The 19447-nt window shown below is 38.9% G+C and overlaps 1 protein-coding gene across 1 annotated transcript in view; it reads left to right on the top strand.

Moving 5' to 3' along the window:
* The window catches only part of Nup37 (nuclear pore complex protein Nup37), a 65142-nt gene that overhangs the window by 24195 nt on the left and 21500 nt on the right, over positions 1-19447 (top strand). Inside the window, exon 3 of the mRNA XM_067148621.2 lies at positions 4628-4778. Coding sequence (XP_067004722.1) covers positions 4628-4778 — 151 coding nt within the window. The remainder of the gene's footprint in view (positions 1-4627; positions 4779-19447) is intronic.

The following is a 19447-nucleotide window of genomic DNA, read 5'->3' as shown; positions in this document are numbered from 1 at the left end:
CCAGCGTGTTCGCGATCATCCGCATTTTCCACAGGTTGTCCGCTCCTGGGGTGTCCGCCACAGCAACTAGGAATAGGTTACCCTTGGCTGGCCTATTCCCTGTTGGCATCCGCACTATGGAGAATGCGGGGATATCCTGCACTTTCAGAGCTAGCTGGAGTTCATCCGCATTACTTCCGTTAATGGTAGTCCTCACTACGAAGCACTTCATAGTGCTGTTGGGCAATACTTTTACAAAATTAATATTCAGCCCTTTTAGCACTTCGATAGCGATTTCATAGCTCTCAAAGCTGGTCATGTGTAGCTGGATCGCTTCATGTGCATCTACTCTCGGCCTAGAGAAGTAGTATTTTCTCTGTTCATCCAGCAGCTTTTTGAGGAGCTCCATTTCAAGTGTCTTTTTGTCCTTGATGTATACCGTAAGGGGTGGGGGGGTTGACCCATTGCGGGTGATTGGTTTTGTTTGTTGTGGTGGTTGAGGTGGGCTCTGGCGAGTCTGCCTCTTGTGTGTAGAGTGCTGTGGCTGGGTTGAGCCGATAGATGTTTCTGTGCTACTATCGGCTTGGGTACTTGGTTTATGTGTCCAATCCTTCTGGGCTTTGCAGCTCAGGGGCTGGGCCACTTTGCCTTTCCCCTTCCCCCTCTTCCTCCCTTTGGCCTCCCTGAAGCCATCGCCCTGGTTTCCTGGCTATACCGTGGAGGCCACTGCGTAGCCTAATTGTAGCCACCGGCAGTGCCAATGCACTATGAGAGACCTTGTCTCTCTACCAAAACTCGATGCCTGCTTGGCCATCAGATGATATCTATGTTGATTCCCACAGGGAATCTGAAATATTTGTTCTGAATGAGTAAATTTATAATACCAATATAAATGGTTTTTCAAGGGACAGAAAACATCTGTCGTTACAACAGAATTCTCACTATATGCTGCACTCGCTATAGCAGACTTCTACTGTAGTTGCCACAGCAGACCATCTCTATTTGATGTCGTTGTGACCCAGGACATGCTTTATGGTGTGAAACTTACAGTAGCTCCTTACTTCTTAAAAATGTCAAGACCATCCTTGACTCTAAGAAATCTTTGCTTGATGGAAATATCAGATGACTGTCCCTTTGTTTTGAAACGGATACGTCCTGTGGCCACTGGGACGAGTATAATGTTCTCAGTAAAGTAGTGTTTCCTCAAAGCGTAGAACTAACCCCACTGTATGGAGGTCCCATTTGTCTTCCAACAGCAAAGTTCCAGGACTTAAAACGATTGTGTGCATTCCTTCACAAGCCAGAAAGTAGGCTATTCTACACACAGCTGGAAGAGAGACCAGAGTATACGCTATGTTTATATTGATGTAGATGAAGATGACAGCAGTGATGGATGCACTGAGTGAAATCATTCTAGTGAACTATGACATTACTGTGTTATTTTCTTAATCCATATTCAGTACCACATGATGTAAGGAAATTAAGTTAGAAAAATGATCAAATATCTATAACACATCAGGTTTTGTTGAAAAAATTGTGATAATATTGCCTTTGAATTAAATGTACAACAACAATGACAAATATTGCTGTAATAAAAGGTGAATGTAAGGAATGTTATGTTTTTCTTTGGTGACAATTTCAGGCAAAAACAACCAATGTCAGAATATTTTTTTGTATTTTAAGAAGACAGTTTCAACATCAAAAACTTCAAGAAATTGTTTCCTTTTATGGACAGATGTATGACAATTTTGCCAGGTTTCAATGTAACACAGAAGCACATTTAGACTGTTTGTTTCTCCTGAACATTTTATTTTTTTTGACATTGATTGTTTTCGCCAGACACCCTTCAATTACTTTCTGCATTGTTTTATTAAAAATAATCTCTAATTGGTTGAACTCCACATCACAGTTGTTGAACTTGTTTCTGTGCCTGATTGCAGTGCCATGGTTCCGTACCCACGTACACAGAAAATGTGTCTGCATTCCCAGCTCAAGTAATCTGCTGCCATCACAAAACTCGCTAAAGTATAGGTTAACCCATTTCCAAGGATAGATATAGACTTGTGCACATAAGGAGTGTCCTTAGTGGCCCAATAAAAAAGAATTTTCACTGCCAGACATTGTGTGTTTTTAATACGCGCCTTTAACCTCATCAGATGTGGCGAGAAGCTTGAATGATACAAAACTGTTCTAGCTGGGAATACACAGAGCTTTATTTTTGAAAACTTGAAAATACTGCTTGTGCGTTGTAATGCTAAAGTGTAGAAAGAAGCATCTGTGACATTTAAAAAAAAAATTATTAAATTAATGTCGTAAAGGTCCACCTTTTCAATACTATAATATGCAGTATTATTGAATAACATTACTAAACTAGAGACTAGTTTTGGCCTTGGCTGGCCATCTTTAGCCTTAATGTAATACATCTAATAACTAAACAAATGTACAAACACACAATTGACATAAAAATGAATGTACAAACACATAGTTGACATTAAAATCTGGGATGAGCTATGTGTAGAATTTGAAAATTCTTAGCATCTGGAGTATGCTCATCATCCAGACTCTTTCTTGCGTTAATATTCATAGAATTGTTAGTTTCATCATTGCTTATCATTACAATTTCAATTGCAGAACAGGAACTGGTAAATGTTTATTCTGTAGTGGCAAATTTATACCAGCCACAAATTAAGAATGTGTCAGTTTTAACTATATCTTCTTGTGCCGTCCTGACAGTGTCCAACAGCATTTCACCATGATTTTAACAAGCATTGCGGAAACATTTTATTTACATTGGTTGATGTGGAAACACCATCTAGCAGTTCTGCGTCAGCTGGTGGTTATTTACAGTGGCGTCCAGTGGCTTGCATAGTGCTAACACCACTCAAGTAGATTTGGTGATTGATGATCTGACTACAGAATCAACATTTACCCATTCCTGTTTTGCAATTGAAATTGTAATGATTAGCAATGATGGAACTAACAGTTCTATAAATATTAATGCAAGAAAGAGTGGATGATGAGCATACTCCAGATGCTAAGAATTTAGAGCCTAATTTATTTTTCAAATTCTACACATAGTTCATCCCAGATTTTAATGTCAATTGTGTGTTTGTACATTTGTTTAGTTATTAGAAGTATTACATTAAGGCTGAAGATGGCCAGCCAAGGCCGAAACTAGTCCCTAGTTTAGTAATGTAATTCTATAATATTGAAAAGGTGGACCTTTATGGCATTAATTTAATGATTGTTGTTGTGATCACAATTCAATACAAATCAAAACCATGAAGTTATTATTCTATGATATGTATTTTTTTCATTTGAAATGACAAAGAGGGAGTACTTCTTTTTACGTTAAGTATTGCTTAATTTGTAAAATCAAGCTAGTTTGCTCTGCGTGTATTTGTTTGTTAGACACAAGCAAAATGCTCTGGTATACGCAGTTTGTATAGGCCTATGGCACAGAGTGCTGTAAGTAGAGTTTTTTTCTTTTGCATCATTTAGTTCTAAATGTTGACAGTCAGCTGGTGGAATTAACTGGTTTTTTTTTGTGTGTGTGTGCGTGCGCGCGCGCGCGTGTGTGTGTGTGTGTGTGTGTGTTGCCACATGGAAATTGTCAAAACCTGTGTATTTTTGTGTGGATATGTTCTATTTGTCTTGCGTGTGAAAATGCTCTTGTGGTATTTTTTTTTCTGTATGAATGCAAGTTGCTGATGAAAACCAAATAACGAATTTTAGTGCATTTGAGGGCTATTCATGGGTAAAGGTGGTGCTGCATTTAACTGTCTATCTGTGCATGTTTGTGTAGATGTGCTGGGGGCAAATTTTAATTTACTTCGTACGTCAGTCGAGCATATTTAGGTATGCTTGTAACAATGTAAGACCAGAAAATTTTGAAAACAACATGTAACTTACATGTTTTTGTATTGTGCATCCGCAGTAAGTGTTGTAGGATTCGAAAACTGTGGGAAGTTCATCTGAGGGAACTTTTTCTTTTATAATATGCTTTGTGTTGCACCACCATAGATATGTCTTATAGCAATGATGGGATAAAAAAGGGCTAGAAGTGGGAAGGAAACGACCGTGGCCTTAATTAAGGTACAGTCCCAGCATTTTCCTGTTTTGAAAATGGGAAACCACGGAAAACCATTTCAGAGCTGCCGACAGTGGGATTTGAAATTGCAAAGCTGATAACTACGTGACCCAAACCACGCAGCCACTTACTTAGTTGGAACATTTGTACTCTGGACTGGTTTATGCAAGTAGCTGGGCGTTTTCAACTATATTTTGCAGTAATGGGGACGGGGTATAATTATAGTAGAACTGTAAGAACAAATTTTGGAAACGTTATCTCGTATTTTCCACTTTTGAAGCACATATACAAATACATATTAATGAAAATTAAAATCTCATAATAATATTTATTAGTACTATTGAGAACATTTTCTTTTTATGTACAGTTTTCAGAAATGTTCATGTGATTGCTTTGTTCCATTACAGTTTCATTGAAATGTACTTCAACCAGGCTTGCTTGTGTTTTTTCTGCAACTCTAAAGGACGAAATAAATGATTAAGACATCAGTTACTTGAACTGAATTGCAATGCTATCTTCTGATTTCATTAAAGTATTCTTTTTTTACTTCCTTCACAGGTATTGGAGGGCCATACTGATTTTATTAATACTGCAATGTATCATCCAGAGGGACACATTTTGGCAACCGGCAGTGATGACTTCACTTGTAGGATTTGGAATGTCAAAAATGATTATGAGTGTCAAGCTGTATTGAATTTGCACACAATGGGTAAGTTTCTTGGTTTAAAATAAATTTGCACTTTACTTGGTCTGTGAATTATGTTCATTCATTCATTATTTATTTACCATAAACCTTTACAGTATCTATGGAAGGCCAGGGGAAAAGGACAAGCCCCCCCTACACATAGTGCACCTTGACCTTTAAAATAATTACCTAAATCCTAAACTAAAACAGTCATATACGCTTTTTACAGGTAAATAAACAAAGTATAGCCTAATATATACATATTTCTCATTTATACAACCTTTCACCCCCTCATTCATTCTTCCACATATTCTCATGCATTTTCTCACCGTAGATGCTTCCTAACACAACATTTAACTATATTTACATTTCTACATTTAATGTTGGCGGGTAGATCGTTCCAAAGCCACGCTGAACGAGCAAGGAAATTCAATGTGTAATATAAATTGCCCATATTGTCTACAACACAGCCAGGTTCAATTTGCATCATTCAACATAAGTCCAACGTTCAACTCCTCACAAGAAGCTATTTCGTGGCATTAATATTGCACTATTTATGTACACATTCAAGAACATATACAATATGTTCACAATGTCATGATAACTACTGTATATGATGTCACTTTGTTTACACAAGAAGGCGATTGTCGGGTGGGAAGACAGGCAGCTGTTCTTGTTCTTGTTAATTAGTCATTCAGCGCGACAGATTCCTTCTAGTTTGTGAAGGTTAGCTGCAGTGGTAGGGTGCCAGGCAGGTAGACCATACGTTAGTATAGGTCCCACTAGTGTCAGATAAGCTGTCCGTATAGCATTCGACTTGCACCCACGGAGGCTTCTGTGCATAAAACCGAGCAGCCTGGCAGCTTTGCATCTAACTTCCTCTGTTTGTGTGTTCCATTTTATTTGTTCAGAAATGGTTATTCCTAACAAATGCATGGTTTTAACTCGCTCAATATGTTCATTATTAATGTTATATATACATTCTACTGGGTGTCGAGACCTACTTAACCTAATGTATTTACGTTTTCCAGCATTAATGTTGAGACCATTGACGTAACACCACACCGCTATAGCGATTTAGTCAAAAGCTTTAGCCCAGTCCAAAGCCATGCAGTCTGCCTGAACAATTTTAGATTTCTCCAGAGAGAACTATTAGAAGTATTACAGGATCTTCCTGGAAGAAAACCATGCTGGCTTTCACTTAGCAGATTACCTTCCCGGAAGTATTCCTATATATTAGAGGCTACCAGTCGTTCCATACATTTACATACGTGGGATGTGAGAGACACTGGCCGATAGTTGTCAATGAGTGCTTTGTCCCCTTTCTTGAAAATCGGAACTACATCAGCACACTTCCAATCTTGAGGCAGTGATCCACAGTGAAGCGACAGGTTGAATAGTTCGCAGAGAGATGGTGCCACTGACTCAGTGCAGTCATGGAGTATACGGCTGTGTATTTCTTCAGGGCCGCTTGCCGCATGGGATTGAAACTGACTGATTACCTCACTCACATACTTCCTGTGAGGGAATAGAGATGTGTAATTTTTAACCTTGTAGCCTCGTATAGCAACAGTCGGGCTTTAAGACAATAAGTGTTATAAATGTATCATAGTACTGTATTGCGAAAGACATGTAGAATAAGCAGTTTTGATCTCCTGATTTTTCCTGATTTTCACATCAAAATCTCCTGATTTTTGGTTTTGTAAAGTTGGCAGGTATGCATTTTAATTGCCTTGTGTTTTTCAATAAATTAATTTAAATAAAAATTAAAATCCCATTTAGATTTGATCTCCCCTCTAATTTCTTCTAAATTGTCCAATTTATTAATGAACTTGCAAACGTAAAACACCATCTAAGACATTTTAAGGGAGAAACCAAAATCATCTCTCTATTAGGAGTCATCTTGCATGGTTCTCCATTGTCATGAGCCTTTTGCAGTCCATCCCAAGACTACATTTTCAATCAATTTTCAGAAGAAAACATATGTTCACAGTATGGTAAATCGCCACATTTACCACCTCTCACTGTTGCAGACTTCATTGTGAGCCATAACTGATGGGCTCATACTATGAATATAACTCCTGCCGGTGTCGGATTAGTTTTTGATGTGCTGTGTTGTTCAGTAATGGCCCCTGCGGCTTCTCGAAATGAGTTGGTAACTTACCCCTATGTCGACAGGTGGCGACCTTGCGTAACTTCTGTTGTGGAAATGTTCTGTTTTCTACCAGATACGTAATTTTTATCTCCTTGACTTAACTTACTGTATTATTACTGTGTTCGAAGATGGAGCCAATGTATTTTGGCATGACGTTCTTAACTTACAAACTTCTTTTTAAACTTTTAAACATACCGTTATTATCTTTCGCACGTCAAGAGATTTAATTTTTTGTTCTTATCTTTAGGATACTCATGGGGATGGTATCCTTTGAGTTTATAATCTAAGGTAATTCATTTCCTTACCGCTGCCAGTCCCTAGTATCTTTCCGTAACTTTAATAATTCGTGTTTGCCATATTTATCTTTGGAATGGTTTTCGTAATACCTTAATATTTATTGGTATCTTGAACTTGAGAGGTTTCACCTCAGTTGATGGATGATTTTCTTGTTTTTGCATTATTTACATGAGTTTGGTATGTGCTCCGTTATTCTGTACATGTAATTGAGCGGATTCTTTCTTGTGGTTTGAGATCGAAGTTTTATGTTTGGATTGTGTGGTCCTGAATTGTGTGGTCCGAATATTGCTCGTGCTAGAATATTCCTTGTGTGGATATTCTGTTGTCTGCCATACTATGTCAGTGCAGGGTTTTACTTGCGTTGTATGGGGAAAACATAGGCGGAGTTTGAGGGTGGTGATGAGATGACTCTGATAGCGGAATAGGCCTTGGTTGTAGACCATATTATATTGTGTGCTTCTTTCTGGTCTATCAGTTGGGCTTTCTGGTCTATGAATTGAGCATCTGACTTGACGATTTAGTCCTACTGGAGGCTGTAGGTTGATATGTGTGGCCACCAGTTTATATTCGGTTGTGACTCATATTTGGGTGTCTGCATGTGCGTGAGTGGGTAAATGAGAAATTTAACAGGCTGTATATCACCTTTGGGGTTCCTTAGATTTTAATTATGATGTCTTTCTTTTATTGTTGGCATGTTCCACCCTTTTATCTGATCCATTCCTCGTGTTTGTGTTTTACTCTTTCAGTGGTTATTTGAAGCTAAAGATGGCGAGCAGTTGTTGACTTGATATTCTGTTCTCTTCTATATTTTTTGTGCGCTTTGCACATGCCTTGAACTTGACCCTCTACTTACGTTTCCAGTTAGGTTTTGTTAATTATTACCTACCTGCTCCTTGAGGTATTTGAGGTCCTTTCAAGTCTGGGTAATGGTGATATGCAAACAAAAGTCTGATGTGAGTAAGAACTGCATATGTACTGTATGTGTATATACAGGATGTACCAAAACTCGATGGCAATAATTTAGGAATGGATTCCTCACATACAGAGAAGAAAAAAAGTTCATGACAACATTGGTCTGGAAATGTATACTTACAGATTTATTCAAACTTTTGTTCATTTACACCGTATGCCTGTAACAGTAGCTGAAACACTTTGAGCATATATCAGAGAAAATTTTCAAAGTGATGACCTTCAGCTTGAATACAAGCCTCCACTCACCATCGCATGGAGTTACGCGCACGATCAAAAATGCCTGGTGTAGTGTGCACTGCCTCACAGGTTGTTACAATGCGCTCGCTTAAAGTTGCTTCATCAGGAACAGGAGTCGCATACACGAGAGACTTAACGTGTCCCCACCTGTAAAAGTCCAGGGGGTTCAAGTCAGGAGAGCGTGGAGAGCAAGCAATCGGTCCTCCTCTACCTATCCAGTGCTCAGGAAAATTGGTAATCAGGTAGCCTACCTGCGGGCAAGTACATTGAAATGTGCTGGAGCACCATCATGCATGAAAAACATTTCATTCACAATTAAGTATTTATTTATTTTCCACCTAGTCGATACAATGATTGCTTAAGGTAATTTTTAATGGTCAAAAGTGGCACATGTTTCGCATATTATCAACATCTTCAGCCACATAACACTGTCCAGATGAAAAATATATAAAATTGACAAAGCAATGCTTTAGAGGAAGTGTCCTTAAAATCAACATAAGATTGACAAGATTAAAACAAACATTTGTCGACAGAATGCAAGTGGCATGTCTTCCAAGTAATCAGGCAATGCAGTACGCAAGAAATTTTTGTAGTTCTCTCCAGTAAGCTTATTCAGAAGAACGTATGGTCCCAACAAGGAATAACCAACAATGCCTGCCCAGATGTAAATGGTGAACCTTTGTTGATGAGAAGATTGGATGATGGCATGAGGATTTGTATCACTCCACACGTGTTGATTATGGGCATTCTGTATTCCGTCTCTTGGGAATGTCGCTTCATCTGTGAACAACACAGAAGCTGCGAAGTTAGGCGTCATGCCGCATTGTTGTAGGAACCACCGGCAGGGCGTTACTCTTGCAGTCCACAGGGGACAAGGCTTGTACACGCAGATGATACGGATACAACAGGTTTTTTTCGTAGCAGTCTCCATATGTGTGAGAGCTAAGGTATTTTAAGACTCACATCAGATTCATTCACAACATGATTACTTATGTAACAATTGTAACCGGTGTCTCAAACTTTTTTTGCAGCATAAAGGACATGTAAATCATTACTAACATTCATTTGTGTCACAAAGTTTGAATAAATCTGTAAGTATACGTTTCTGGACCCATGTTGTCATAACCTTTTTCCTTCTCTCTATGTGAGGAATCCATTCCTAAATTTTTGCCGTCCAGTTTTCGTACACCCTGTATATTGTTCTCTTTCCTTACTTGGGTCATTAACCCATTTCTTGATGTTTTTCTGAATAAATCTTTCAGTTTTCATCTTGTTTGCATAGTTTATAGATTAGTTTCTTACGCTTGTTTCTTTTGGCTTCCAGCTCATGACCGGTTTTCTTGTCATTTCCAGTCACAACCCAAATTCAGCATTATGGTTATCATGATTATAGTTATGAAAATAGACTTCCACTGTGCATGCAACTAGATTTATGAACATGATTTTCCTAGGCAGTAAGAAAAGTAATTTTCTAATTGGATCTTAAGAGGAGTGAGTGGTGCAATGGACAACACATTATAGGGAGGAATAAAGAGGTAGCATTGGAGACATGGACGGCAATGCAGCTGTTTCAGAAAATTGGCCTGTATGTTAACCTGAAACATCCACAAGCATATGTATTGAAAAAGTGGAAAGTAAAGGGGAACAGTCTCATGATCAGAGAAAATAGTAATTTAAAGCGAGGAGAAGAAATCAAGCACAATTGCCATTATTTTCTTTGAATGCAGTCACTGTTAATTTAAACTGTGCACTATAACTCCTGTTTTCCTTACCCATCACTATGTTGCAAGTGACAACTCTCATGTATTGAGTAGGTGGTGTATTGAATGTATTGAATCGGTGGTGATAATAAATAAATTATTTTTGTGATAATTTTGCTTACCCATCACTAACAACAATTCACTTACATATGTAAAAATAATTAGCACAGAGACCTGTATATGTTATAGAACAAGTGTGCACCTCTCATGTGGTAACTACTAGCTTGCGCCATGCATAGACCAACATTATCCATGGCTTGCCGAGCGGAGCGGTCTCGTTACTGCATTGTTGCAGCTTGTACCTCTTAGTCTCTGCATGAAAACTGTTGACATATCATTGAAATACATGAAATGACAGAGATTTTGGATTGCGCCGGATTCACAGTGCGTTTTTAACAGTTACCTTTCGTATCCCTTTCAGACCTGAAAGAAAACTGGAGGTGAGAATTTTTGTTTGTACGTCAAAAACTGATTAAAATTCTCTTATATACGTATATTTTTAGTTTATTTTACAAAGTAAGAACTATTGCCTGAATAACAGCATCCACACAATTGAGCGTGTCAGGGCTTAATTTACTACTTGCAGAAAATAAATAATTAAAAAATTCAGCTCAGTATTTGTGAATATTCTATTTTACAGTGTGGAATGATTTAGGACAATTTGAAGAATGGTCCCTAACCCATTAGAGAAGAGGTCCTCGCTTGGTCTATGTGTAAGTAGGGTAGCATCCTGCTTCATGAATTTACCAAACTCGGAACATTTTAAGCAAGCCTCAGACCTATGGGAGTAACGGAGTCCCACTCCCATTTGACAGGTGAGGGACTTCTTGGAAACAACTTGAAGAACGAAATGGAATTCGATGGGGAGCTATCAATATTACTGGGGCGTACGGAAGAAAGAAAGTAGAACTGGCTGAGTCAGCAAAGAGGATGCATCTGGATGTGCTAGAAGTAAGTGATATTCGGGTGAGGGGAGATAATGAGGAAGAGATAGGAGATTATAAAAGCTACTTGACAGGTGTTAAAAAGGGAAGGGCAGAGTCGAGGGTAGGGCTGTTCATCAGGAATACTATCGCACGCAACATAGTTTCTGTTAGGCACGTAAACGAGCGAATGATGTGGGTAGATTTGGCAGTTGGAGGAATTAGGACGAGAATTGTCTCGGTGTACTCATCATGTGAGGGTGCGGATGAGGATGAAATTGACAAGTTTTATGAAGCATTGAATGGCATTGTAGTCAGGGTCAACAGCAAGGATAAGATAGTGCTAATGGGCGATTTCAATGCAAGAGTTGGAAACAGAACTGAAGGATACGAAAGGGTGATTGGTAAATGTGTGGAAGATAGGAAGCTAATGAGAATGGTACGCGTTTGCTGGACTTTTGTGCTAGTATGGGTTTAGCAGTTACGAATACATTCTTCAAGCTTAAGGCTATTCGCCGCTAGACATGGGAGGCTAGGAGTATCAGATCCATATTACACTATATCTTAACCGACTTCAAATTCAGGAAATCTGTTAGGAATGCACAGGTTTTTCTGGGATTTTTTTTATCAAACAGACCACTATTTGATGTGTAGTGAACTAAGTATCTGTAGAGAGAGTGAAATCTGTCTGTAAAGGAATAAGGGTAGAAAATCTCCAGGATGAGAAAATTAGGCAGAAGTACATGGATATAATTAACTTAGTAGGAAGTTCCAAACAGCGAACATCTTGCTGGAATGATGAAGTGAGAACAGCTTGTAAACATAAAAAGAAGGCTTATCAGAAATGGCTCCAAAAACAAGGGCTGATGCAGAGGGGGAATTGTACAAAGATGAAAGAAACAGAGTGAAATTAATAGTTGCTGAATCCAAAAAGAAGTCTTGGGAAGATTTTGGTAATAACTTGGAACGCCTAGGTCAAGCAGCTGGGAAACCTTTCCGGACAGTAATAAAGAATCTTAGGAAGGTAAGGAAAAAGGAAATGAACAGTGTTTTGGGTAATTCAGGTGAATTCATAATAGATCCTAGGGAATCACTGGATAGGTGAGGGAATATTTTGAAAATCTTCTCAACGTAAAAGGAAATCTTCATGGTGGTGTCGCGAACAATGGAGCTCATGGGGAGGAGGAAAATGGTGTAGGTGAAATTACACTTGAGGAGGTGGAAAGGATGGTAAATAAACTCCATTGTCATAAAGCAGCAGAGATAGATAAAATTAGACCTGAATGGTGAAGTGTAGTGGGAAAGCAGGGATGAAATGGCTTCAAAGAATAATATTAGTATGGAGTGTTGGTAACGTACCTTTAGATTGGACAAAAGCAGTAATTGCACCTATCTATAAGGAAGGGAAGAGGAAGGATTGCAACAACTATAGAGGTATCTTATTTTTAGTGTAGCAGGCAAAGTATTCACTGGCATCATGGAAGGGAGGGTGCGATCAGTCGTGGAGAGGAAGTTGGATGAAAACCAGTGTGGTTTCAGACCACAGAGAGGCTATCAGGATCAGATTTTAAGTATGCGCCAGGTAATTGAAAAATGCTACAAGAGGAATAGCCAGTTGTGTTTGTTTCGTAGATCTGGAGAAAGCATATGACAGGGTACTGTGGAAAAAGATGTTCACCATACTGGAGGACTGTGGGATTAAGAGTAGATTATTAAAATCAATCAAAGGCATCTATGTTGACAATTGGTAGAGGCATGATTTTTTCGCATTAATATTTGAACGATTTCACGAGAAGGATACTAATTTTCGTGTTATTTTGCGAAATAGACATTGCCGTATCGCTTTAATTTCGCTTTAATGAAATTCTAAAATTAATCATTGTTTGCTTAGTTGGTTGGCTGTGGGAAGGTCTCCAAATCCTAAGCAATAGAAAAAAGAAAAATCTTATATCAGAAAGAGGTCTTAGAAAACCTAGTCTTACTATCACTGATCGTTGATTGTGGAGGTTTAATTGATGGACTCTTACCTGGTACATACTTTTGAAGCTATTTCCGGACTGCAGGGTCGTCTACCGTCTCCAGCGGGATGTTGGCTTTGAGTAGCATGGCTGTTGTTTCGTGAATAAATTCTATTTTTTCACTCTTACCTTTCTTTTGCATATCTAATGGGAGTTCTATTGTTGCCTGCCGTTTCACTGTTGGAGTGCTAAATTTATGTTCTAAATGTTCCTTATTTTTAAAACAATGTTTTGAGACAGTATCCCTTTTCTCCCACTCGATACGAACATTACAAAATCTACACATTAAAATATTGCTTTCCGAAAGGTACAAACCTTCACTCGCAAACTGTTTAGCTCTGCTGTGCAGCATAACACTTGTCGAGCGACCCATCTTCGCTACTGTCTGTGATCACTTTCTTAATTTTACCCGACCACGAAGCCGAAATACACAAGTCAATTGTGCTGCTTGTAGACGTCATTGGTGATTCCAGGATTGCACAATGCCGTGGGGAGACAGGCTGGGGTGGGATTACCAGCCACCACAAGAACAACATTCCAAACATTTCGTTTGGCAAGAAGCCTGGAGCCAACCCCTTTTCTTTGATGCCATATCTTAAAGAGATTTTCCAGAACATTAATGATAACATATTTCTTTCCTGTTGATGAATCCGTGTTCGCTGTTCCTTTTCTTTTCATACATAATCTTGTAACAAAGTGTCAAGTTCGTTATTCACTACAGATTTTGCTGTAATATCGCACTTATCGCGAAATAATCGAATTTCGCTTTAAAATGGCCTTATTGCTTTAATTCGCGAACATAATATCCATATTTTCTTAACCAGAAACATATGATTCGTGAAGATATCGCAAAATCGCTTCAAAATTATTTTTTGTCGCGTTTATCGTTAATGCGAAAAAATCATGCCTCTAACAATTGGGCTTCAGTGAGAATTATGGTAAAATTAGTTCTTGGTTCAGGGTACTTGCAGGTGTAAGACAAGGCTGTAATCTTTCCCCTTTGCTGTTTGTAGTTTACATGGATCATGCTGAAAGGTATAAAGTGGCAGGGAGGTATTCAATTAGGTGGAAATGTAGTAAGCAGTCTGGTCTATGCTGACGACTTGGTGTTAATGGCAGATTGTACCAAAAGCCTGCAGTCTGATATCTTGCAACTTGAAAATAGGTGCAATGAGTACGCTATGAAAATTAGCCTTTCGAAGACTATATTGATGTTGGTAGGTTTAGAAATTCAGAAGAATTGAATGTCAGATTGGTGATGCAAAGCTGGAACAGGTAGATAATTTCAAGTATTTAGGATGTGTTTTCTCCCAGGATGGAAATATAGTAAGTGAGATTGAATGAAGGTGCAGTAAAGCTAATGCAGTGAGCTCGCAGTTGTGATCAACAGTATTCTGTAAGAAGGAAGTCAGCTTCCGGACCAAATTATCTTTATATCGGTCTGTTTTCAGACCAACTTTGTTCTACGGGAGCGAAAGGTAGGTGGACCTGGGATATCTTATTCACAAGTTAGAAGTAACAGACAGGAAAGTAGCGAGAATGATTGCTGGTAAAATGGGTGGGAACAATGGCAGGAGGGTACTGGGAATGAGGAGATAAAGGCTAAGTTAGGAATGAACTCGATGGATGAAGCTATACACATAAACCAGCTTCGGTGATGGGTCATGTGAGGCGAATGGAGGAGGATAGGTTACCTTGGAGAGTAATAATGGGCTCTGTAATGGAGGGTAAGAGAAGTAGAGGGAAACCAAGACAAGACGGAAGATGGTTAGACTCAGTTTCTAACGATTTAAAGATAAGAGGTATAGAACTAAATGAGGCCACAGCACTAGTTGCAAATGGAGGATTGTGGCGACGTTTAGTAAATTCCCAGAGGCTTGCAGACTGAATGCTGAAAGGCATAACGGTGCATAATGTTGATGTATGTACATTACATTTCTCACGCAGAGTACAAATTCTGCTTTCACAGTCCTTTTGGTGGCAGCACCCAGCACTCCTTCATGCATTGACTGTAGGGAAACCTAGCCCGCACAATCGTGCACATCAACATTCAAAACCTCGTGGTATTACGTATGATGTTGTAAGTCCACAATTTACGTTCACTAAACAATTTACACACTTCATTGATTACATTCTGATATTCAGTAAAGCTTCTAGATTAATATGAATGCAATAAATAAATAAATAGGCCTACTTACTTTAGGCAATACTGCTTCTCACCATCTTGCAGTGAACTGTATTTTTAAACTCTTCTTCCTGTCCCCTGGTGATCAAGCACTAAATAAAAAGAACTGAAGTACGTGCTATGTGTCCCGCACGAGCACTTCAGTCCGGTATAGTGCCAAGAGAACGTCAAATAAGCTCAGACATGAATAAAATACGAACCTGCACAATTGTGCGTAGACGGTCTGAAAGGGTTATAGACCTTTGGTGTAGACCGTTTTGTGCATTTTTGAAGAAATGAATTGTTTTCAAATGTCATTACAGAATTAAGTGTAACATCAAACGTAATTGTTCCATTATCGGTTTTCAGATGGTGGCATGAACAATAACAAAAGAGAAACTATGTTATTGGACGTACACGTAGCCGCTAAAAGTTGTGTCCTTTACCTGAAGATTATGAACTGTGATCTACTCGGTGGTGCTGTGACTTTCAGGACAGCTTTGTACTTCAGTATTGTGTGATAATTTCCGTAGTGTCTAGCTGTGGCATACTGTACACCTCTGTGTGTATTCTTGCATTATTCAATGGATAAATATTATGTTTAAAAATGCTTTTCAGCTGTACCCTTAGCCTGTTCCACGGACTATCTTTCACTCACTGTTTGGCGAAACCTAGAGTAATAATTTGCTTGTCAGGTATAATTGTGTTTGTACCTTCACTAAATAATTTATTCTGTAAAAACCACTTAAGAAATGGGTTTCAAATTTTGTAACAAGGGAAAATACACTATACGTATTCTAAAACAATACAATGAGATCACCTAATTACATGCAGGAAACCCCAGGTCGGAATGATACATCAAGAAGCATCCAACATGGTGCGAGTTTATGTTAAATTGCTTGTTCTCAAGGTCAGTCTGAATTGCTTGACCTGATGGGGCTTTTATTTTCTTGTTGGTAATGCAGAGAACACAGGACTTCACCCTGAATCCCCCAATTTATTTCATTTCTGGGATTCGTCGGATAAAGATATTTAGATAGCAAATCATACTGCCTCTCGGACATACAAATTATAAACCACTTTTCACTGAATGGGATTGGAAGATAAATTTACATTAGTTTAATTATATGGAGGCCCATAGTCCAAAAGAGAATTAACTGGAGGATTAAAACTGATAATTATTTTAAAGGGAGACGGTACCTGAATGAGCATTTCCTGTCTTGTGCAGTATGCTGTATTTCGATTTCCCTCAGGTTCATCTTCTGTCCCAACTGCTTCCCACACCATTTCTATTATCATACCTACAACTTGAAACTCATTACCATTGCATTTGTCAACATATTAATCTAATTTAATTAATGCGTATCTGCAGCCATCTTGCTGCAATGTGTTTACTTTCAGTCAGCTGTCTGTTCTAAGAAAACCTATACAAAAACCCTTTATTTTAGCATTCTGTGCATGTCAGTTATATCTAGAATGTGTAGGGAATTCACTGGTTCCAAGAAGTTATTTGTTTAGCAGGCAGATGGCAGAGGAAGTCGGTTTGAAAGTCGAGTACGCTCTACTACGCAACCCGCAGGAGACAATGTGCGACTCCAGTGTGCTTTGCTACACAGCCCGCGGGAAAGAGTTCATGTTTCCACAACCGCATATTTCAAAAAATAATAAATAGAAGACCCACTGATGAATAAAAAATGTCTACATAATCGTGGTGGGTAAATTATGCAAATTTTTATTTCAAAATTAAGAGTGGGAAAATTACATGGGTAAATATTGTATTTCACGTTTGTTAGCTTTCTTACTAAAGCAATTCTTCTTTCAGTTCGGCCATCTAAGGACCATGTCATTTCATTTGTTTCTTGCTGCATCGAGCTTTAACATCGTTTCAGTACTTTTGCATTAGTTCTCGATGCCGTTGCTTCCTTTCTACAATCCACTTCTTGCCTGTTGGAAGCTTAGGTTTTTCTTGGAAACATCGGTGTCATGTATTTTCTGTTTAAAGGGGGCACATTCCCAGATATTGTTGTCTGTAATTCCCACTTCTTGTAAATCTTTGTCCACCTCAGTGAACCAAGCTCCCTTTGTTTTCTTCTTGAGAAAGTAGGTGAAAATCCTATTTGTCAAGTGCATTGGGTTCATTCTTGTTATATGGCAGTAAAAGGTAATTTTCATTTTCCTCATGGTGTCAGTTATTTTTTCACATGGGTGTAAAGTTCTTGGTTGTGCCGTCTCCTATCTTTCCCATTTTATTTTACTGGGCCGAAGATTTGTTGAAGAATTTTCCTATCCTTCACTTCCTGTTTCTCTATTAGTTCCTTCCGATGCATTGCAAGGCACTCTGCAGCGTACAAGGTCTCTGGACAGATGACTGTGTGGTAATGTCCTAACTTGGCATTTGTAGATATGGATTTATTGTTGTAAATGGCCTTTGTTAGATTATATGCCATTTCCATTTTCCCTATTCGTGACTCGAAAGCTGCCTTCTCAGAGAGATTGGGGTCTATCCACTCATCCAGATATTTAAACGCTTTTGTTTGCTTGATTTTTCCCCTGTCCTCTTTGGGCGCTTGCTTGATATTAGTGATGAATTCTGTTTTCTCCAAGGAAATCTTAAGGCCCACTTTTGCTGCTTGAATTTGGAGTTTATTAATTTACGTTGCGGCTGTGTCTAGAGAATCCGAAAAAAATTGTGAGGTCATCTGCAAATGCTAGGCAGTCAGCTGTCAAATTCTGTCTTTTGTAGCCCAATCTGACCCCATTTTCAGTCCTGTTAACGTTCATTACTTTTCACCATTCTCGGATGACTTTTTCGAACATGCAATTGAAAAGCAAAGGTGATAGTCCATCTCCCTGTCTTACACCAGTCCTGATTTTGAAGGGCTCTGAAATTTCTTCTGGGCGAGTTGGCCGTGCGGTCAGGGGCATGCGGCTGTGAGCTTGCATCCGGAAGATAATGGGTTCGAATCCCACTGTTTGCAGCCCTGAAGATGGTTTTCCATGGTTTCCCATTTTCACACCAGGCAAATGCTGGGGCTGTACCTTAAGGCCACGCCCGCTTCCTTCCAACTCCTAGGCCTTTCCTATCTCATCGTCGTCATAAAACCTATCTGTGTCGGTGTGACGTAAAGCAGCTAGCAAAAAAAAAAATTCTCCCCTGAATTTCACTTTGGAAGTAGTGTTGGTTAAGGTTTCCTGAATAATTGCTCTTGTTTTGTAGTCCAATCCCAGCTCTTTCAGTATTTCAAATAGGATGGGTCGATCATTGGAGTCAAGCCTTCTTGAAATCAGTGAAGGTCACTACAAACTGTTTGTTACTAAGCTGCAGATATGAAAGAATAGATTTAAGTTTATAATCTGTTCAACACATGATTGTCCCTTCCGAAATCCCCCTTAATATTCTCCTAATTGTGGATCCAACTGCTATAGTTTGAAGGGCTTTTGAGAGGATTTTGTAAGTTACTGCGAGGAGAGAGATGCCACGGTAGTTGTTCATATTTGTTCTGTCACTTTTTTTGTGAAGAGGGCGACGCAGAGCTGATGTCCAATCATTACGAAGTTCCTCCTTTTCCCAAATTTCACTGATTATTTCTGTTAGCTTATTGATAGCTACATCACCACCGTGCTTCCATAATTCGGCGATTATCGAATCTTCGCCTGGTGCCTTGTTTTTAAGCAACTGAATGATCTGCATAACTTCTTCCTTTGATGGTGGTGTAGAGTCCGGGTTTATCTTTGGATTGTCTTCAAATGAGAATGGGGATTCTTGGCTTTCACAGTTAAGGAGAGTCTCAAAATTTGCCAGGATATTGCAGTTGTCGTCATTATACGCAGTTTTCCCTCAGGATCTTTGAAATGTAGGCTAGGTGGAGTGTATTTAGTGAGATTGTGCTAGAAGGTTCTTTAGAAATCTTGAGTGTTCTTCTTCTTGAAGTCTTGTTGAATCTTTTCCAATCGATTTTTATCGTAGTCACGTCTTACCCCACGAATGGTTTTTGTGGTATGTTTCCTCACTAACAGGAAACTCTCCCACTTCTCTGAATTCTGAGAGTTCCATATCTGCCATGAGAGTTGTCTCTGCCTTATTGCCGCATCGCATTCACTGGTCCACCAGGGATGTTTCATTCTTTTTGTTAGCGGGACCTTTTCTTTAGCTGTTCTCACCATGCC

The sequence above is a fragment of the Anabrus simplex genome, chromosome 5 (assembly GCF_040414725.1).
Source record: "Anabrus simplex isolate iqAnaSimp1 chromosome 5, ASM4041472v1, whole genome shotgun sequence".
NCBI classification, from domain to species: domain Eukaryota; kingdom Metazoa; phylum Arthropoda; class Insecta; order Orthoptera; family Tettigoniidae; genus Anabrus; species Anabrus simplex.
The sequence above is the reverse complement of the archived record's forward strand: the minus strand, read 5'-3'. Positions and strand labels throughout refer to the sequence as shown.